The sequence below is a fragment of the Oncorhynchus nerka genome, linkage group LG17 (genome assembly GCF_034236695.1).
Source record: "Oncorhynchus nerka isolate Pitt River linkage group LG17, Oner_Uvic_2.0, whole genome shotgun sequence".
Taxonomy (NCBI): Eukaryota; Metazoa; Chordata; class Actinopteri; order Salmoniformes; family Salmonidae; genus Oncorhynchus; species Oncorhynchus nerka.
In genome coordinates this window covers 16,873,675-16,888,820 of record NC_088412.1, presented here as the reverse complement: position 1 = coordinate 16,888,820, position 15,146 = coordinate 16,873,675, and the positions used below count along the sequence as shown (strand labels likewise).

Here is a 15,146-nt window from a genome sequence, read left to right as displayed (position 1 = left end):
CTCTGAGAGCTAACTGGCCATTCTCAGGAAACCACACTCCTCTTCTCCATCTGGAGAATATTATCACATATGTTTAGTTCCCAAGACAAAATGACGAGGTAGATTTATTATCCATAGTTAACAGTTTTGGAAGAAGGTATGTTAGTCCCTAAATAGTAAGTGGATTGTTTATTCCATATATGAAGATATTGACATTTTGAGGGTCAAAGAAACATTCAAACAAATTCTGTGTTCTTTTTTTATTAAAGTGAGCAACAACAACAAAAAAAGACCACTCCAGTAACTTTACTGACTGACTGAAGTGTATCGTACAGTTTTCTGCTATCAAATACAGAGTGCATAATATACTTACATAGCAAGGGAGCTAGGCATAACTTTGACCTGATTCACAAGAATCACCATTATAAGCTAAACACAATACAGTACGATCAGCCATTTTCAATATATTACTTTCCATTTGACACAGACTCTCTGTGGAAGCAGAAAAAGAACACTATGACCCACCCCAAAAAATAATATAATAATTAAAAAGAGAAAACACTGGTGAGTTTATAATGAATTTGCTATAAATTGAATTGAACTACACATATGTATTCCTTTCCGTATGGTTTCTGTAAACAAGTGGTCACCAACCTTTGAGTGAAGATCACTTTGAGTCAAAATGGAAGCTGAGATCTACTGCTCAGATTTTTTTTTGAAAACGTAACCAATTACAGTTCTGTAACAATGAGGTTTGTGCAGTAGGCTATAGGCCCAATACATTATCAATGCTTGAATTTCCCTGACAATGTTTTTCTTCTCAGACCATTTGGAAATCCTATTTAAAAAACGTTATTCAAAATGGGAAGACTTTGCCTTCCTGGCGCCAGGGGTGCTGAATCAAGTGCATCTACATCTTACAACCTAAAAGAAATCAGAAATAAAGTGCAACTACCGCCAACAGCGCAAAACAAATAACAAAATAGGAACGCAAGGCTTTATTGTTTAGTTTTTTACAGAGATGTTTGGTGATTGACTAGGAATGCCTTGGAGATCAACCACGGTTGGTGACCACTGCTGTAAACAAAGTGTAGACAGACAGTATAGTACGTATACAGAATTCTGCCCTCAAGTAGACAGACAGTATAGTACGTATACAGAACTCTGCCCTCAAGTAGACCAAGACAGTATAGTACGTATACAGAACTCTGCCCTCAAGTAGACCAAGACAGTATAGTACGTATACAGAACTCTGCCCTCAAGTAGACAGACAGTATAGTACGTATACAGAACTCTGCCCTCAAGTAGATAGACAGTATAGTACGTATACAGAACTCTGCCCTCAAGTAGACCAAGACAGTATAGTACGTATACAGAACTCTGCCCTCAAGTAGACCAAGACAGTATAGTACGTATACAGAACTCTGCCCTCAAGTAGACCAAGACACTTATGTCCACCAGAGTTTACGTCAATTTAATTCAAAGTCAAGTGGACATGGATTTAAAATGGGATGTGCCCTTTATCCGCATTATCAATTCAATTCCTATATTGACAGGAATAAAAAATGAACTGATCATAACTCTTAAGGGCCGGTCTCCCAGACTCAGATTAAGCCTATTCTCTGATTTACAAGCACTCTCACTGGAGATTGTCCATTGAGCATGCCTTTTATTCCAGGAGTAACCTTAACCTGAGTGTGGGGAAACCTGTCCAAATGGTTTAAAGTCCGAACTCTTCACATGGCAGTTGTAACTTTCTGAAGGAGGTCATGACCTTTGACCTCTCAGCAGTGGGTCCCCACAGTGGTGTAGGAGGAGGATGCCTCCCTGTGGATGGTGCTGAATGGTGACAGCTCCAGGTCGGTGGTGGTGCACTCGTGCTCGTTCTCCTCGCTGGTGGTGGCGGTGGTGGAAGACCTGGGAGGGCCGCACTCGTTACAGCAGCAGCAGCAGCAGTCCAGGAAGGCCCGGCTGAAGGGCTGGTACAGGCAGAACAGCAGGACGGGTGTCACCGCTGACTTACAGAACAACAGCAGCTGGCTGACCAGGTGGAGAATGTCCAGGGTCCGTCTGGGCACACCCGCTGCCATGTAGACAGTGACGATGTTGCAGATGTTCTCAGGGATGATGCAGAAGCCGTAGAGGATGGCCAACGCCACAACCGTACAGTTCATCTGGTTCTCCAGCTGGAGCTGCTTCTTGTTGCCACGCACACAGGCTCGCTCGGCCTGCTGGATTTTACGGGCAGTCACCAGGGAGCTGCCGATGGTGAACAGCGTTGGCAGGCAGAAGTAGCAGCCAAAATACCACCAGAGGCGGGCTCCGTCGTAGGTGAGGCCCAGCACATAGAGCGTGTCGGGGAGGTCGGTGGAGATACGAACCACACAGCGCTGGCAGGGCGTCACATCCGGAGGCTCGCCATCTTCAGTGACCAGCTGGTGGATCAGGAGCTCTGGCAGGGCCAATAGGAGAGCCCCGATCCAGATAACGGCCAGCTTGGCGGCCGTGGAGGCGCAGTTTTCAATCATCTCGTAATACATCTGGGCGTTGGTGGCGGCGCGAAGGCGGTCAATGCACAAAGCACACAGGGTGAAGGTGGTGACCCCGAGGGAAGAGACCTGGAAGGACAAAGAAAAGAGAGGAGGAAGTCAGACACTACTGTATGCAGTTGATGTGTTATTTCTGCACATTAACATTACAAATGAAGCACTTTGACAGAACTTTGATGGAAACAAGTATAGACTGTCACCAGGCCCTAGGCTTAACACACAATAGAGGAGACTAATCCTAATTGCAATGCACCTTGGAAAGTCTGGATGATATACCAAGGCCCCAGAGTCATCTTGTTCTCTGAAAAGACAGAATGAATGTGTCCACTGTACACTATGCGTGTTCAAAACACAGTTTAGAACAATTTTCATGTGACAATGGTACATACAGCACAGTATACTGGATGTCAACAGGTTTAGAGCGGGACAGCTCTGTTACTTACTGCACACGAGTTCCCAATTTCCATACTGAGATGCTTGAAAGTAGCCATGAGTAATGATTTATGTGTGATACTTTAAAGAATGGGAAGACTACATTTGGGCGTCAAAAAGGGGAACTTTAGACTTTCTAATTATATCAAATCATAATATTGATGACTGTATAACATAATAAGGTGCACAGTATACCGTGTGCAAGGGAGCCCATGACACAGAGAGAGCGAGAGAGATTGTGGAAAGAGTTTGATTTATATGCTAGGTCTTGTGACTCCCTCAGGGGGTTCTATTTATTGGGATTTGTTGATATGAACAGGTTTAAAATGAACTTGTCTGTGCCTGGAGGGGGGTATGAGGAAACATGTTTATCACAACAATGTGTGGACACCACCAAATATCCTTGCTATGTGTCATGACACACAAGGAATGCTTTGTCTCTAGTATCTTTCCCTCTATATGCTCGGTCAGCTCAAGTTGGAAATGTACTGCTGAGTAATTGTACATACGTAGCCAGTAATTTCATCACAGCTTTGATCAAATCTGTTAAAACACACCACCACTCCAGAGGCCCCAGCTAAAATTGGCCACAAACAGTTGCATTCATGAGTTTTACTGACAAATGTCAATAAAAAAAAATAAGGTCAGCCAAAGCAAAAACCTGATAATTTTTTAAAATGTATATGAATGCTGTACAGAAATTGTTTGTTTAGTGGGAAATTAATATCCAACTAGTCGGTGACAACTGTGTGGAGTTTGTGACAGCAACTATGTCAGCTTATTACAGTATTATAGACACTATGTCCTGGGATTGCCTATGATTTTTGTAGAAGTCCCCTTACCTTGTAGCAGACCCCTTACATTCCTACGACTTATCTAGCTTGTGAGAAATCAAGAGAAGAGAGAGGGAGTGAGAGAGAGAAAAGAGGGAGGGAGTGATAGAGAGAGAATATATTAAGGGAGAGAGAGAGAGAAGAGCAAGGGATAGATGGAGAGAGAAGATAGGGAGAGATGGAGAGAGAAGAGTGAGGGAGAGATGAAGAGAGAGGGAGAGATGGAGAGCGAGAGAAAAGAGAGAGGGAGAGAAGAGAGAGGGAGAGAGTATTGTCAAGACAAAGCGCTCTCAGCAAATACCATCATCGTCAACGTGACAGCTATCCTCTAGAGCTGTGTCAACAGTGGCGGGCAGGCCTTGTCTAACTAACCTCTCACCTTGGTGTCCATAATGACAAAATGTCATGTGACAGAGCACTTAGTTGCCACAGGAGCCATTAGAATTAATTGCCCCACTGTTTGTGTAGTTATGCTCCATTAATTGCTTGATTAGCGAGTCGCTTAGCATAACGAGGATGCGTCTGCCGCTATCCATTTAATGTTCTTACCACGGAGGCTGGCTACTCAAAGAGACTCAAAGTGCTATGTTTGGGACTGTGGTTTTAAAATGGCCTACAGGTCATGTTGGCATAGAATGGGACTTACAAACACAATGACAATCACTGCCACTAAGCAGCTTACAGACTAGCGCTGGCAGTTTATACAGCATCACTCATACAGATTGTTTGGGTCGTTTTGAGGTTGTTTATTTGTCTTGGGGTCATTGTGTAGGCCTATACACTGAGTGTACAAAACATTAAGAACACCTTCCTAATATCCCCCCCTTTTGCCCTCAGAACAGCCTCAATTCGTTGGGGCATGGTCTCTACAAAGTGTCGAAAGCGTTCCGCAGGGATGCGGGCCAATGTTGACTCAAATGCTTCCCAACTTGTGTCAAGCTCGCTGGATGTCCTTCGGTGGTGGACCATTCTTGATAGACACAGGAAACCCAGCAACGTTGCAGTTCTTGACACAAACCAGCGCGCCTGGCACCTACTACCATACCTTGCCCATTCACCCTCTGATTGGCACACATACACAATCCATGCCTCAATTGTCTCAAGGCTTAGAAATCCTTCTTTAAACTGTCTCCTCCCCTTCATCTACACTGATTGAAGTGGATTTAACAAGTGACATTAATAAGGGTTCATAGCTTTCACTGCCCCAACACTTTTTTAGCTCACAATATTTGACAGATTTCACAAGGAAGAGATGGTTATGACAGCAGACGTTGAACACCAGCTTCATCACCCAATCATAACATTCAATCAAGTAACACAATAGCTAGTGGACATTATTACCTCAATATAGGGGATGATTTTACAGGAGAACTCCCCCAACAGCCAATTCTTGGTCAGTTCATGGAAGATCACCAGGGGCAGGCAAAAAAAGATGACAACAAAATCCCATAGGGCGAGATTGGCTAGAAGAGAATTTGAAATACTTCTCATGTAGTAGTTGTGGCACACAATGCACATGATTGCTATATTCCCAATTAATCCAACAGTGAAAATGATGACCGAAATGATCATGATGGCATATGCCCCATATGATTCTGCTGTTACGGGGTAAAATGGGTTTTTTACATCTTTTCTCCTAGTTTGAGGATTGAGAGGAATCAGTGGGGTATAGTCCTGGAGGTCTGGCAAAGTGAACTGTTCATAATCAGTGGCATGAAATGGCATGTCTGTTGACTGGTTCTGGGCCATAGGTTTAGGCAGCGGTTCCCACGTGGCCAGCGGTGTGTCCAAAGACGCATCTGACAGCAAGGTTGGCTCGTTTATTAAGTTCCCTTTTTTACTGCCATCCTTCGCATTTCTTCTCCGACGGTCTACACTTGCTCTTTTGTGTATGCAGATCCGGTTGTGCTCGCCACGGTGGTGTCCTCCTCGCTTATGTCTCGTGGAGGGCTTTAAATGAATGTATACACCATCTCGTGTTTTCATGGCTGCATGTTTCTCCGTGTCCAACTTTTCTTCCATCAGCCTTTTTGACTCGCCTTCCTCGTGTAACCAAATGGGTTCTGTTCCATTTGACGAATTGCTTTTGCGCATTGTTATTTCATTCATACCCCTTTTCGTATTGAATGAAGTCACATGTATGTTATCCATCCATGTCCTAACCACATCCCAGGAGGATGAACTTGGAGTACGCACCCTTTTATTGTCAATGTCGTTGATAACTCTGCCATACGCCGAGTGCAATCTCTGACTATCACCATTGGTTTTGTGTAGATTCCCGATAGTGACGGCGGTTTCATAATGTCTAGGAATCATATTTGTCTTCTCCCCGTGTATTTGCGAGAACACATTCTCGCTCCAAAGTGAGAAACACAGTAATCTTAAGAGTAGTACCATCATTGTTTATTCTAAAACAGGCAACAATAGTATATTGTATTCCAAATATATTTATCCATGGATGATTACCACATCGGAGAGACGACAGAAATAAAGCCAAACCTTCATTCCATAGTTGTCAACACCACTTCGAATTAAATAAAGTGCACTTGGCAATTGACAGGTGCGTCTCCGAAATGCGACAAAGTAAAGTTCAACAACGGTTGTTTGCATACCATGTGAAGTAGGGTATGTTTGAATTTCGTCTGTGCCTCTGAATATATAACAGATTGTAAAAAGGTTAAATGGACACAAGATCGCATTTTCTATTCAAACGCATTTGCTTCTATGTCCGAAAAGCGCCCTGGACGGTTATTACTGGTACCCACGATCCGGGCGCCCAGAGTCGGAGAGGGAGTGCGTATTGTTGGGAATGTGCCAAGCTCCGTCTAGAGCTGCACACGTGAGCATCATGGAGAGAAGAGACGGGCTCCCCTGGCGGCTAAACCGGATCTGTTCAACTAAATCAGCTAGCATCACTCAACCATGTCAGACAATGTTTCTCCTTGAAATACTGAAGTAGCCTACAAAATGGTTCTTGTTTTGCTGGAGGTTTATCTCTGTTGTGCAACTTTCCAAAAACATGATTCACTGCAACTAGACGTTTTGGTTCAGCGTGGTGGCATGTTGTATAAGGACTACTGTACACATCAATGGATATGGCCTGGACTGCAGGACCACAACGTGTGAGGCGCTCGGGTTCATGGATGCAAGCACTCATTGTCTTTTTGTGAAAAACTTTTGGGGCCCATGCTTTCAGCAATTCCAAACACACCAGCATACTAGTCTATAGGCTATTGATTAATTTACCATTTTACTGCCACATTCAGTGGACAGGGGTTAAAGTAACTGTCCAGGGTTTCCAGATTTATATGAAATATTACCTAGAATTAATTACAATATGAGTGAAATAGTTTCCTTCTAAAAAAAAACTGTAATTAAGTATGTTCATCTTTTTTGTGTTGGAATGGTTTGGGGGTACCCCAATAACAGAATGGTGTGGCTATATGCAGTTGATAAAAATATTTACGCTAGTAATCCGCTGATTGGCCAGATCATCCTCCTCGGGAGTATGACATTATACTCTGTGAGAAAATAGCAATAATTAGTTGTGGCTGCTTTGGATGATGTATTGATGTCTCTATCTTCTTGCCCTTCGTGTAGTCTATGCCCAATAATGTTTGTACCATGTATCGTGCTGCGACCATGTTGTGTTGCTACCATGGTGTGTTGTCATGTGTTGCTACCTTGCTCAGTTGTTGTCTTAGGTCTTTTTTTATGTAGTGTTGTGTTGTCTCTCTTGTCATGCTACCACTAGTGTGAAAGCACCGCCAGCATTCAAAAGTGACCAAAACATCAGCCAGGAAGCATAGGAACTGAGAAGTGGTCTGTGGTCCCAACCTGCAGAACCACTCCTTTATTGGGGGTGTCTTGCTAATTGCCTATCATTTCCACCTGTTGTCTATTCCATTTGCACAACAGCATGTGAAATTGATTGTCAATCAGTGTTGCTTCCTAAGTGGACAGTTTGATTTCACAGAAGTGTGATTGACTTGGAGTTACATTGTGTTGTTTAAGTGTTCCCTTTATTTTTTTGAGCAGTGTATATATATATATATATATATATATAAAATACTTTTGAAAAATCCCAACCCCCTGTCCCCGCAGGAGGCATTTTGCATTTTGGGAGGCCCTCATTGTAAATAAGAATTTGTTCTTAACGTAAGTGGCCTAATTAAATAAAAGTTTAAATAAAATAAAACAAAAAAAGTCTGTTTGAGATTGAAGTGAGGTGGGGTTTTTGATGTGTTTTTTCCCTCTAATTTATGCTTTGGCCACAAACACGAGTATAGGATAAGTCAACAAAATTATGTGGGAATGAGTTAACCTCTTGAAACTAGGGGGCACTATTTTTATTTTTGGGAAAAATAACGTTCCCAAAGTAAACCGCCTATTTCTCAGGACCAGATGCTAGAATGTGCATATAATTGACGGCTTAGGATAGAAAACACTCCAAAGTTTCCAAAACTGTCAAAATATTGTCTGTGAGTATAACAGAACTGATATTGCAGGCGAAACCCTAAGGAAAATCCAATCAGGAAGTGCCTCTTATTTTGAAACCGTTGTGTTCCTATGCACCCCTATTGGCCATTGAAAGGGATATCGAGATTCCTTTTTCTACGTATTCCCTAAGGTGTCTACAGCATTTTGACATAGTTCCACACCTTTATGTTGAAGAATGAGCGTAAACGACTACATTGCGCAAGTGGCCAGCTGAGTGCTCTCAGAGTGATTCTTGCGTAAAAGACAGAGGTAGTCATTTTTCCTCTCGCTCCTACTGAAAAGCCAATTGTCCCGGTTGATATATTATCTAATAGATATTTGAAAAACACCTTGAGGATTGATTATAAAAAATGTTTGACATGTTTCTGTCGATATTATGGACATATATATTTATTTTTTTTGCCGTTGTCGTGACCGCTATTTCCGGTGGATTTCTCAACATAATGTGACCAACAAAAGGAGGTATTTGGGGTATAAAAATAATATTTATGGAACAAAAGGAACATTTGCTGTCTAACTGGGAGTCTCGTCAGTGAAAACATCCAAAGATCATCAAAGGTAAACGGTTAATTTGATTGCTTTTCTGATTTTCGTGACGCTAGGCTATCGATAAACTTACACAAAAGCTTGTCTTGCTTTGGCTGTAAAGCATCATTTCAAAATCTGAGATGACAGGGTGATTAACAAAAGGCTAAGCTGTGTTTCACTATATTTCACTTGTGATTTTATGAATATGAATATTTTCTAGCAAAAAAAATTGACCGTTGCGCTATGCTAATTCGTATAGTTGATGACAATTCTCCCAGATCCGGGATGGGTAGTTCAGGATATTAACTTTTGAAAGTGAGATTTCACCTCCCGAGTGGCACAGTGGTCACTAGAGGTCCTGCTTTGAGTCCAGGCTCTGTCGCAGCCGGCCGCGACCGGGAAACCCATGGTGCGGCACGCAATTGGCCCAGCGTTGTCCGGGTTATAGGGGAGGGTTTGGCCGGCAGGGATGTTCTTGTTCCATCACGCACTAGCGACTCCTGTGGTGGGCCGGGCGCAATGCACGCTGACACGGTCGCCAGGTGCACAGTGTTTCCTCTAACACATTGGTGTGGCTGGCTTCCGGGTTAAGTGAGCATTGTGTCAAGAAGCTGTGCGGCTTGGCTAGGTTGTGACCGTGTCACCTCTCCCGAGTCCGCACGGGAGTTTCAGCGATGGGACAAGACAAGACTGTAACTACCAATTGGATACCATGAAATTGGGGAGAAAAAAAAGGTTACAAAAAAATACATAAAACAAATACAGTGAGATTTCACTGGACAGTTACTTTTGTTATCTAAGTACCTGGGTCTATCATGTCATACCCAGACAAGTATAATACATGTAATCACCGTAGCTTTTACACACAGCTCATTGGCACCCCCTGGGGAAAATGGTAGCAACAACGAAAACGATTTAGGCTATAGCAAAATATGATGTGTCATTCAATATAAAAATAAACAGAAGAACATAACAGAAAATAAACAATTGACTCCAATTTAGGTTTGAGCAGTCCTGGATAAATGCAATTGGAGTGTGTGATAATAGCTACATAAAGTAAAGTAGCATAAAGTTTAATTTTACAGGAACAGTGCACATTCATCAACATTACTGTAAAAGTGCCAGTTTAAGCCAACTGCAGACCGATTGCCTTGGGATAAGGGTTGTTAATAACTAATTGAAGCATGTTTGGTGAATTTTTATATCTCACTCGGATGTTAACCTGGACTAATGGGCGTTAGGCAACACACATTGGTGTTATTTGCTCTAATAACATCATTGATAATCGACTAATTAGTTATTCCTCTACGGGATCAGTGTTCCCCCCCCGCGAGACGGTAGAGCTAACATGCGCTAATGTGATTAGCATGACGTTGTAAGTAACAAAAAAAAAATCCCAGGACATAGACATGTCTTATATGGGCAGAAAGCTTAAATTCTTGTTAATCGAGCTGCACTGTCCAATTTACAGTAGCTGTTACAGTGAAACAATACCATGCTATTGTTTGAGGAGAGTGCACAACAAAAAATTATCACGGCAACTGGTTTGATACATTCACCTCTGAAGGTAAATAATGTACTTACATTCAGTAATCTTGCTCTGATTTGTCATCCTGAGGGTCCCAGAGATAAAATGTAGCATAGTTGTGTTTGATAAAATAAATTGTTATATTAAAATGTAGGAACTGGGTTCTACAGTTTGTTTGAACAGCTGCTGTGTCTGCTACTCACCTTTGTACGACCACTATGCCACCAGCACAAGATTCTTTCCACCGTAGCTGCTTCCTGACACCATGTAGCAGTGTATTCCACTATATAAATTTGCTTCACTGTGAATATCCATTTCAGGGACATTGAAAACCCCTTTTGAAGCTTTGGCTGTGAGAAAGGTATGCCGGGGGGTTCTGTTGCGCTCTGCTCACACAAAGGGATGAAGTTAGAGAGCAGGTGTTGACGTGGGTGGATTTTCCCCAAGCAAACACTGGTTCCTCACAGCATGGATGATGCATACGGTACAAATCCAGGATTCAGGAAATCAGAATAAAGCTGAGATCAAAAAGTCCCCTGCCAACCGCATTACAGCACACATCAACATCACTCCAGGCACGAGTCTTATTCATCTTTTTAATCATTTTGATCAGTGTGCCCTTGACTTAGGAGCCATTGGGCTATATACTGAGTACACAAAACATTAAGAACACCTGCTCTTTCCAATACATAGACGGGCCAGGTGAAAGCTATGATTCCTCTATTGACGTCCCTTGTTAAATCCACTTCAGTCAGCGTAGAAGAAACAGAGGAGACGGGTTAAAGAAGGAGTTTTAAGCCTTAAGACAATTGAGACATGGATTGTGTATGTATGCCATTCAGACAGTGAATGGGCAGGACAAAAAATGAAAGTGCCTTTGAATGGGGTATGGTAGTAGGTGCCAGGCACACCGGTTTGAGCTGCTGGGTTTTTCACGCTCAACAGTTTCCTGTGTGTGTCAAGAATGGTCCACCAACCAAAGAACTTCCTGCCAACTTGACACAACTGTGGGAAGCATTCGAGTCAACATTGGCCAGAATCCCTGCGGAACGCTGTCGGCACCTTGTAGAGTCCATGCCCCAACGAAGCGAGACTGTTCTGAGGGCAAAAGGTGGGGTGGGAAACTCAATATCTCAATATTAGCAAGGTGTTCCTGTTTGATATATTCTGTGCAGTGCCCGCCTGATTAAGTCCTGTATAGCAAATCAAACTCTCACAATTACATAAATCAAAAGAATGCATCCGGTAATTAGGTTCTTGGCTGTTTCAACCAATGTTTTATCTGCTTATTGCAGTTTTTCCCCTCTATTCATTTAGCAGCAGGCATTTTATTTTGCTGCCATTTTATTTTTAAATGGTAAAACGTTTTCAGAATAAACTTAAAATCAGATATAAAGTACAGTATGTACACAAGATAATGGAGCTATATATGAATTTTTAACAAGATCTTTGAGAACTAACAACGGCCAAATAAAAACTACAGTCGGGGAGAATCTAAAATTCCCATAGATTTTGTTATGTTTGAGTCACTCAGAAAGCATTAGAACACAAAATAGCGATGGCATAATGTGTAGAACTGCAGGACACAAGGTTGAAAACAGTCAAATGTTCTCCCCACTGATAAAATGTGTAGAATTGCAGTGAAAAGCTTTAAAAGGAACTGCCCAGTGAAAATCCAACTTGCAATAGTTCATGTTCTGTTAACTCATGCGTAAATAATGTTGTTGACCCTGTTCTATATTTGTATTTGTGGCCAAAGCAGAAGTTGGAGAATTTTGTTACCAAAATTCCAAGAACAAGCCTGGCCACTAACATCATTAGCCTAATAATCAAACATGATCAAGTAATAGATTAGAAACCAAAAACCTGCATGCACCCCACAGGGGCTCCATAGCGTTCATAACACATTTCACTGATACACCACCCGATGGAGCCCTAGAGCTACATGGACAATAGGACGTCACTACTAGTTCCCAGTGAACTATATCCATTTCAGCCACATTACCTCGGGCCATGAAGCCCATCATAAAACAATCGGTCACCCACAGTGGAGCTCCATTGAGAGTGATTCGAATCTGCTTTTAGAACCCATCAGGTGCCAGTGAAATTCAAAGATAATTATGAACTATCAGTAGGCATTGAACACAGAAATAGTCATTCTATGGTTTTGACATGACATCATTCCACCCTGAGGCGGCCCTGGGTTGAAAGTGCCTACTGTAATGATATCCAATTAAAAACGTAATATATATTCTTTTTGCTGCAATTAAGCAGATGCAAACCTTCACATCTGTCCCTATAAAGGCTACTTAAGAAATAGTGTGATATGATGTAGAGCAGTGGTTCCCAAACTTTTTACAGTCCCGTACCCCTTCAAACATTCAACCTCCAGCTGTACCCCCTCAAGCACCATTGTCAGCACACTATCAAATGTTTTTTTTTGGCGTCATTGTAATCATCCTGCCACACACACTTTACGATACATTTATTAAACAGAAGAATGAGTGTGAGTTTGTCAATTCCCACGACCCGGGTTGTGACAAAGAGCTCTTATAGGAGGACCAAGGCACAAATAATAATCATTCATTGTGCTCTTTATTTAGCCATCTTACATATAAAACCTTATTTGTTCCTATAAAATTCGGGAATAACTCACCACAGCTTCATGAGAATGGTGTGCTAGAAACGATGCACATAACTCGCAATGTTGGGCTGTATTGGAGTCTCAATCTAAAATAATTTTCCACACAGTCTGTGCCTGTATTTCTTTTTTTTGTGCTAGTGAGGGCCGAGAATCCACTCTCACATAGGTATGTGGTTGCAAAGGGAATCTGTGTCTTAACAGCTTGCCAAAGCAGGATACTCTGAACGCAGCCCTATCTTGTCTCCTAGAGATTAACGTACTATGGTGCGAAAAGTGCAAGTCAATCCCAGAACAACAGCAAAGGACCTTGTGAAGATGCTGGAGGAAACAGGTACAAAAGCATCTATATCCACAGTAAAAACGAGTCCTGTATTTATTTATTTTTCTTTCACCTTTATTTAACCAGGTAGGCTAGTTGAGAACAAGTTCTCATTTGCAACTGCGACCTGGCCAAGATAAAGCATAGCAATTTGACACATACAACAACACAGACATGGAATAAACAAAACATAGTCAATAATACAGTAGAACAAAAGAAAACAAAAAGTCTATATACAGTGAGTGCAAATGAGGTAAGATAAGGGAGTTAAGGCAATAAATAGGCCACGGTGGCGAAGTAATTACAATATAGCAATTAAACACTGGAATGGTAGATTCCACGATTCATGGAATTTCCATGATTCAAATTAATCCATGCTTTTGTTACTTCTAGGTTCGACTACTGCAATGCTTTACTTTCCGGCTACCTGGATAAAGCACTAAATAAACTTCAGTTAGAGCTAAATACGGCTGCTAGAATCCTGACTAGAACCAAAAAATGTGATCATATTACTCCAGTGCTAGCCTCCCTACACTGGCTTCCTGTTAAGGCAAGGGCTGATTTCAAGGTTTTACTGCTAACCTACAAAGCATTACATGGGCTTGCTCCTACCTATCTCTCTGATTTGGTCCTGCCGTACATACCTACACGTACGCTACGGTCACAAAACGCAGGCCTCCTAATTGTCCCTAGAATTTCTAAGCAAACAGTTGGCGGCAGGGCTTTCTCCTATTAGAGCTCCATTTTTATGGAATGGTCTGCCTACCCATGTGAGAGACGCAAACTCGGTCTCAACCTTTAAGTCTTTACTGAAGACTCATCTCTTCAGTGGGTCATATGATTGAGTGTAGTCTGGCCCAGGAGTGGGAAGGTGAACGGAAAGGCTCTGGAGCAACGAACCGCCCTTGCTGTCTCTGCCTGGCCGGTTCCCTTCTCTCCACTGGGATTCTCTGCCTCTAACCCTATTACAGGGGCTGAGTCACTGGCTTACTGGTGCACTTTCATCCTGTCCCTAGGAGGTGTGCGTCATTTGAGTGGGTTGAGTCACTGACGTGATCTTCCTGTCTGGGTTGGCGCCCCCCTTGGGTTGGGCCGAGGCGGAGATCTTTGTGGGCTATACTCGGCCTTGTCTCAGGATGGTAAATTGGTGGTTGAAGATATCCCTCTAGTGGTGTGGGGGCTGTGCTTTGGGCAAAGTGGGTGGGGTTATATCCTTCATGTTTGGCCCTGTCCGGGGGTATCATCGGATGGGGCCACAGTGTCTCCTGACCCTGTCCTGTCTCAGCCTCCAGTATTTATGCTGCAGTAGTTTATGTGTCGGGGGGCTAGGGTCAGTCTGTTATATCTGGAGTACGTCTCCTGTCTTATCCGGTGTCCTGTCTGAATTTAAGTATGCTCTCTCTAATTCTCTCTTTCTTTCTCTCTCTCGGAGGACCTGAGCCCTAGGACCATGATGACTCCTTGCTGTCCCCAGTCCACCTGGCCGTGCTGTTGCTCCAGCTTCAACTGTTCTGCCTGCGGCTATGGAACCCTGAACTGTTCACCGGACGTGCTACCTGTCCCAGACCTGCTGTTTTCAACTCTTTATAGACAGCAGGAGTGATAGAGATACTCTTAGTGATCGGCTATGAAAAGCCAACTGACATTTACTCCTGAGGTGCTGACTTGCTGCACCCTCGACAACTACTGTGATTATTATTATTTGACCATCTTGGCCATGTTATGTTATAATCTATACCCGGCACAGCCAGAACCAGAAGAGGACTGGCCACCCCTCATCATTTGAGAAACCACGGCTGTTGAGTCTGCCGATAAGAATGTGGGGATTGACAGA

At 42.7% G+C, this 15,146-nt stretch overlaps 1 protein-coding gene across 2 annotated transcripts; it reads right to left on the bottom strand.

The window, feature by feature from the left end:
• Nucleotides 1–224: 224 nt before the first annotated feature.
• LOC115144785 (prosaposin receptor GPR37-like) lies at nt 225–6,591 on the bottom strand. Of its 2 annotated transcripts, none has more exons than XM_029685846.2 (2): nt 5,135–6,591; nt 225–2,597 (listed from the first exon to the last, which is right to left on the bottom strand). In XM_029685846.2, exons 1-2 carry the CDS (start codon nt 6,191–6,193, stop codon nt 1,764–1,766), a joined length of 1,893 nt encoding a protein of 630 aa, XP_029541706.1. In that variant the 5' UTR covers nt 6,194–6,591; the 3' UTR covers nt 225–1,763. The 2 variants fall into 2 exon arrangements, with proteins under 2 accessions (XP_029541706.1, XP_029541707.1); XM_029685847.2 differs by lacking the exon at nt 5,135–6,591 and adding an exon at nt 2,782–3,554.
• Nucleotides 6,592–15,146: the final 8,555 nt, after the last annotated feature.

What these genes read in the sequence shown, in the direction of transcription:
- LOC115144785 (XM_029685846.2), bottom strand. Translation starts at nt 6,193, where the DNA reads ATGATGGTACTACTCTTAAGATTACTGTGTTTCTCACTTTGGAGCGAG. An exon ending in AAATCATCCCCTATATTGAG is followed by an intron (nt 2,598 to 5,134) that starts GTAATAATGTCC and finishes TTGTCCTTCCAG; the next exon opens with GTCTCTTCCCTCGGGGTCAC.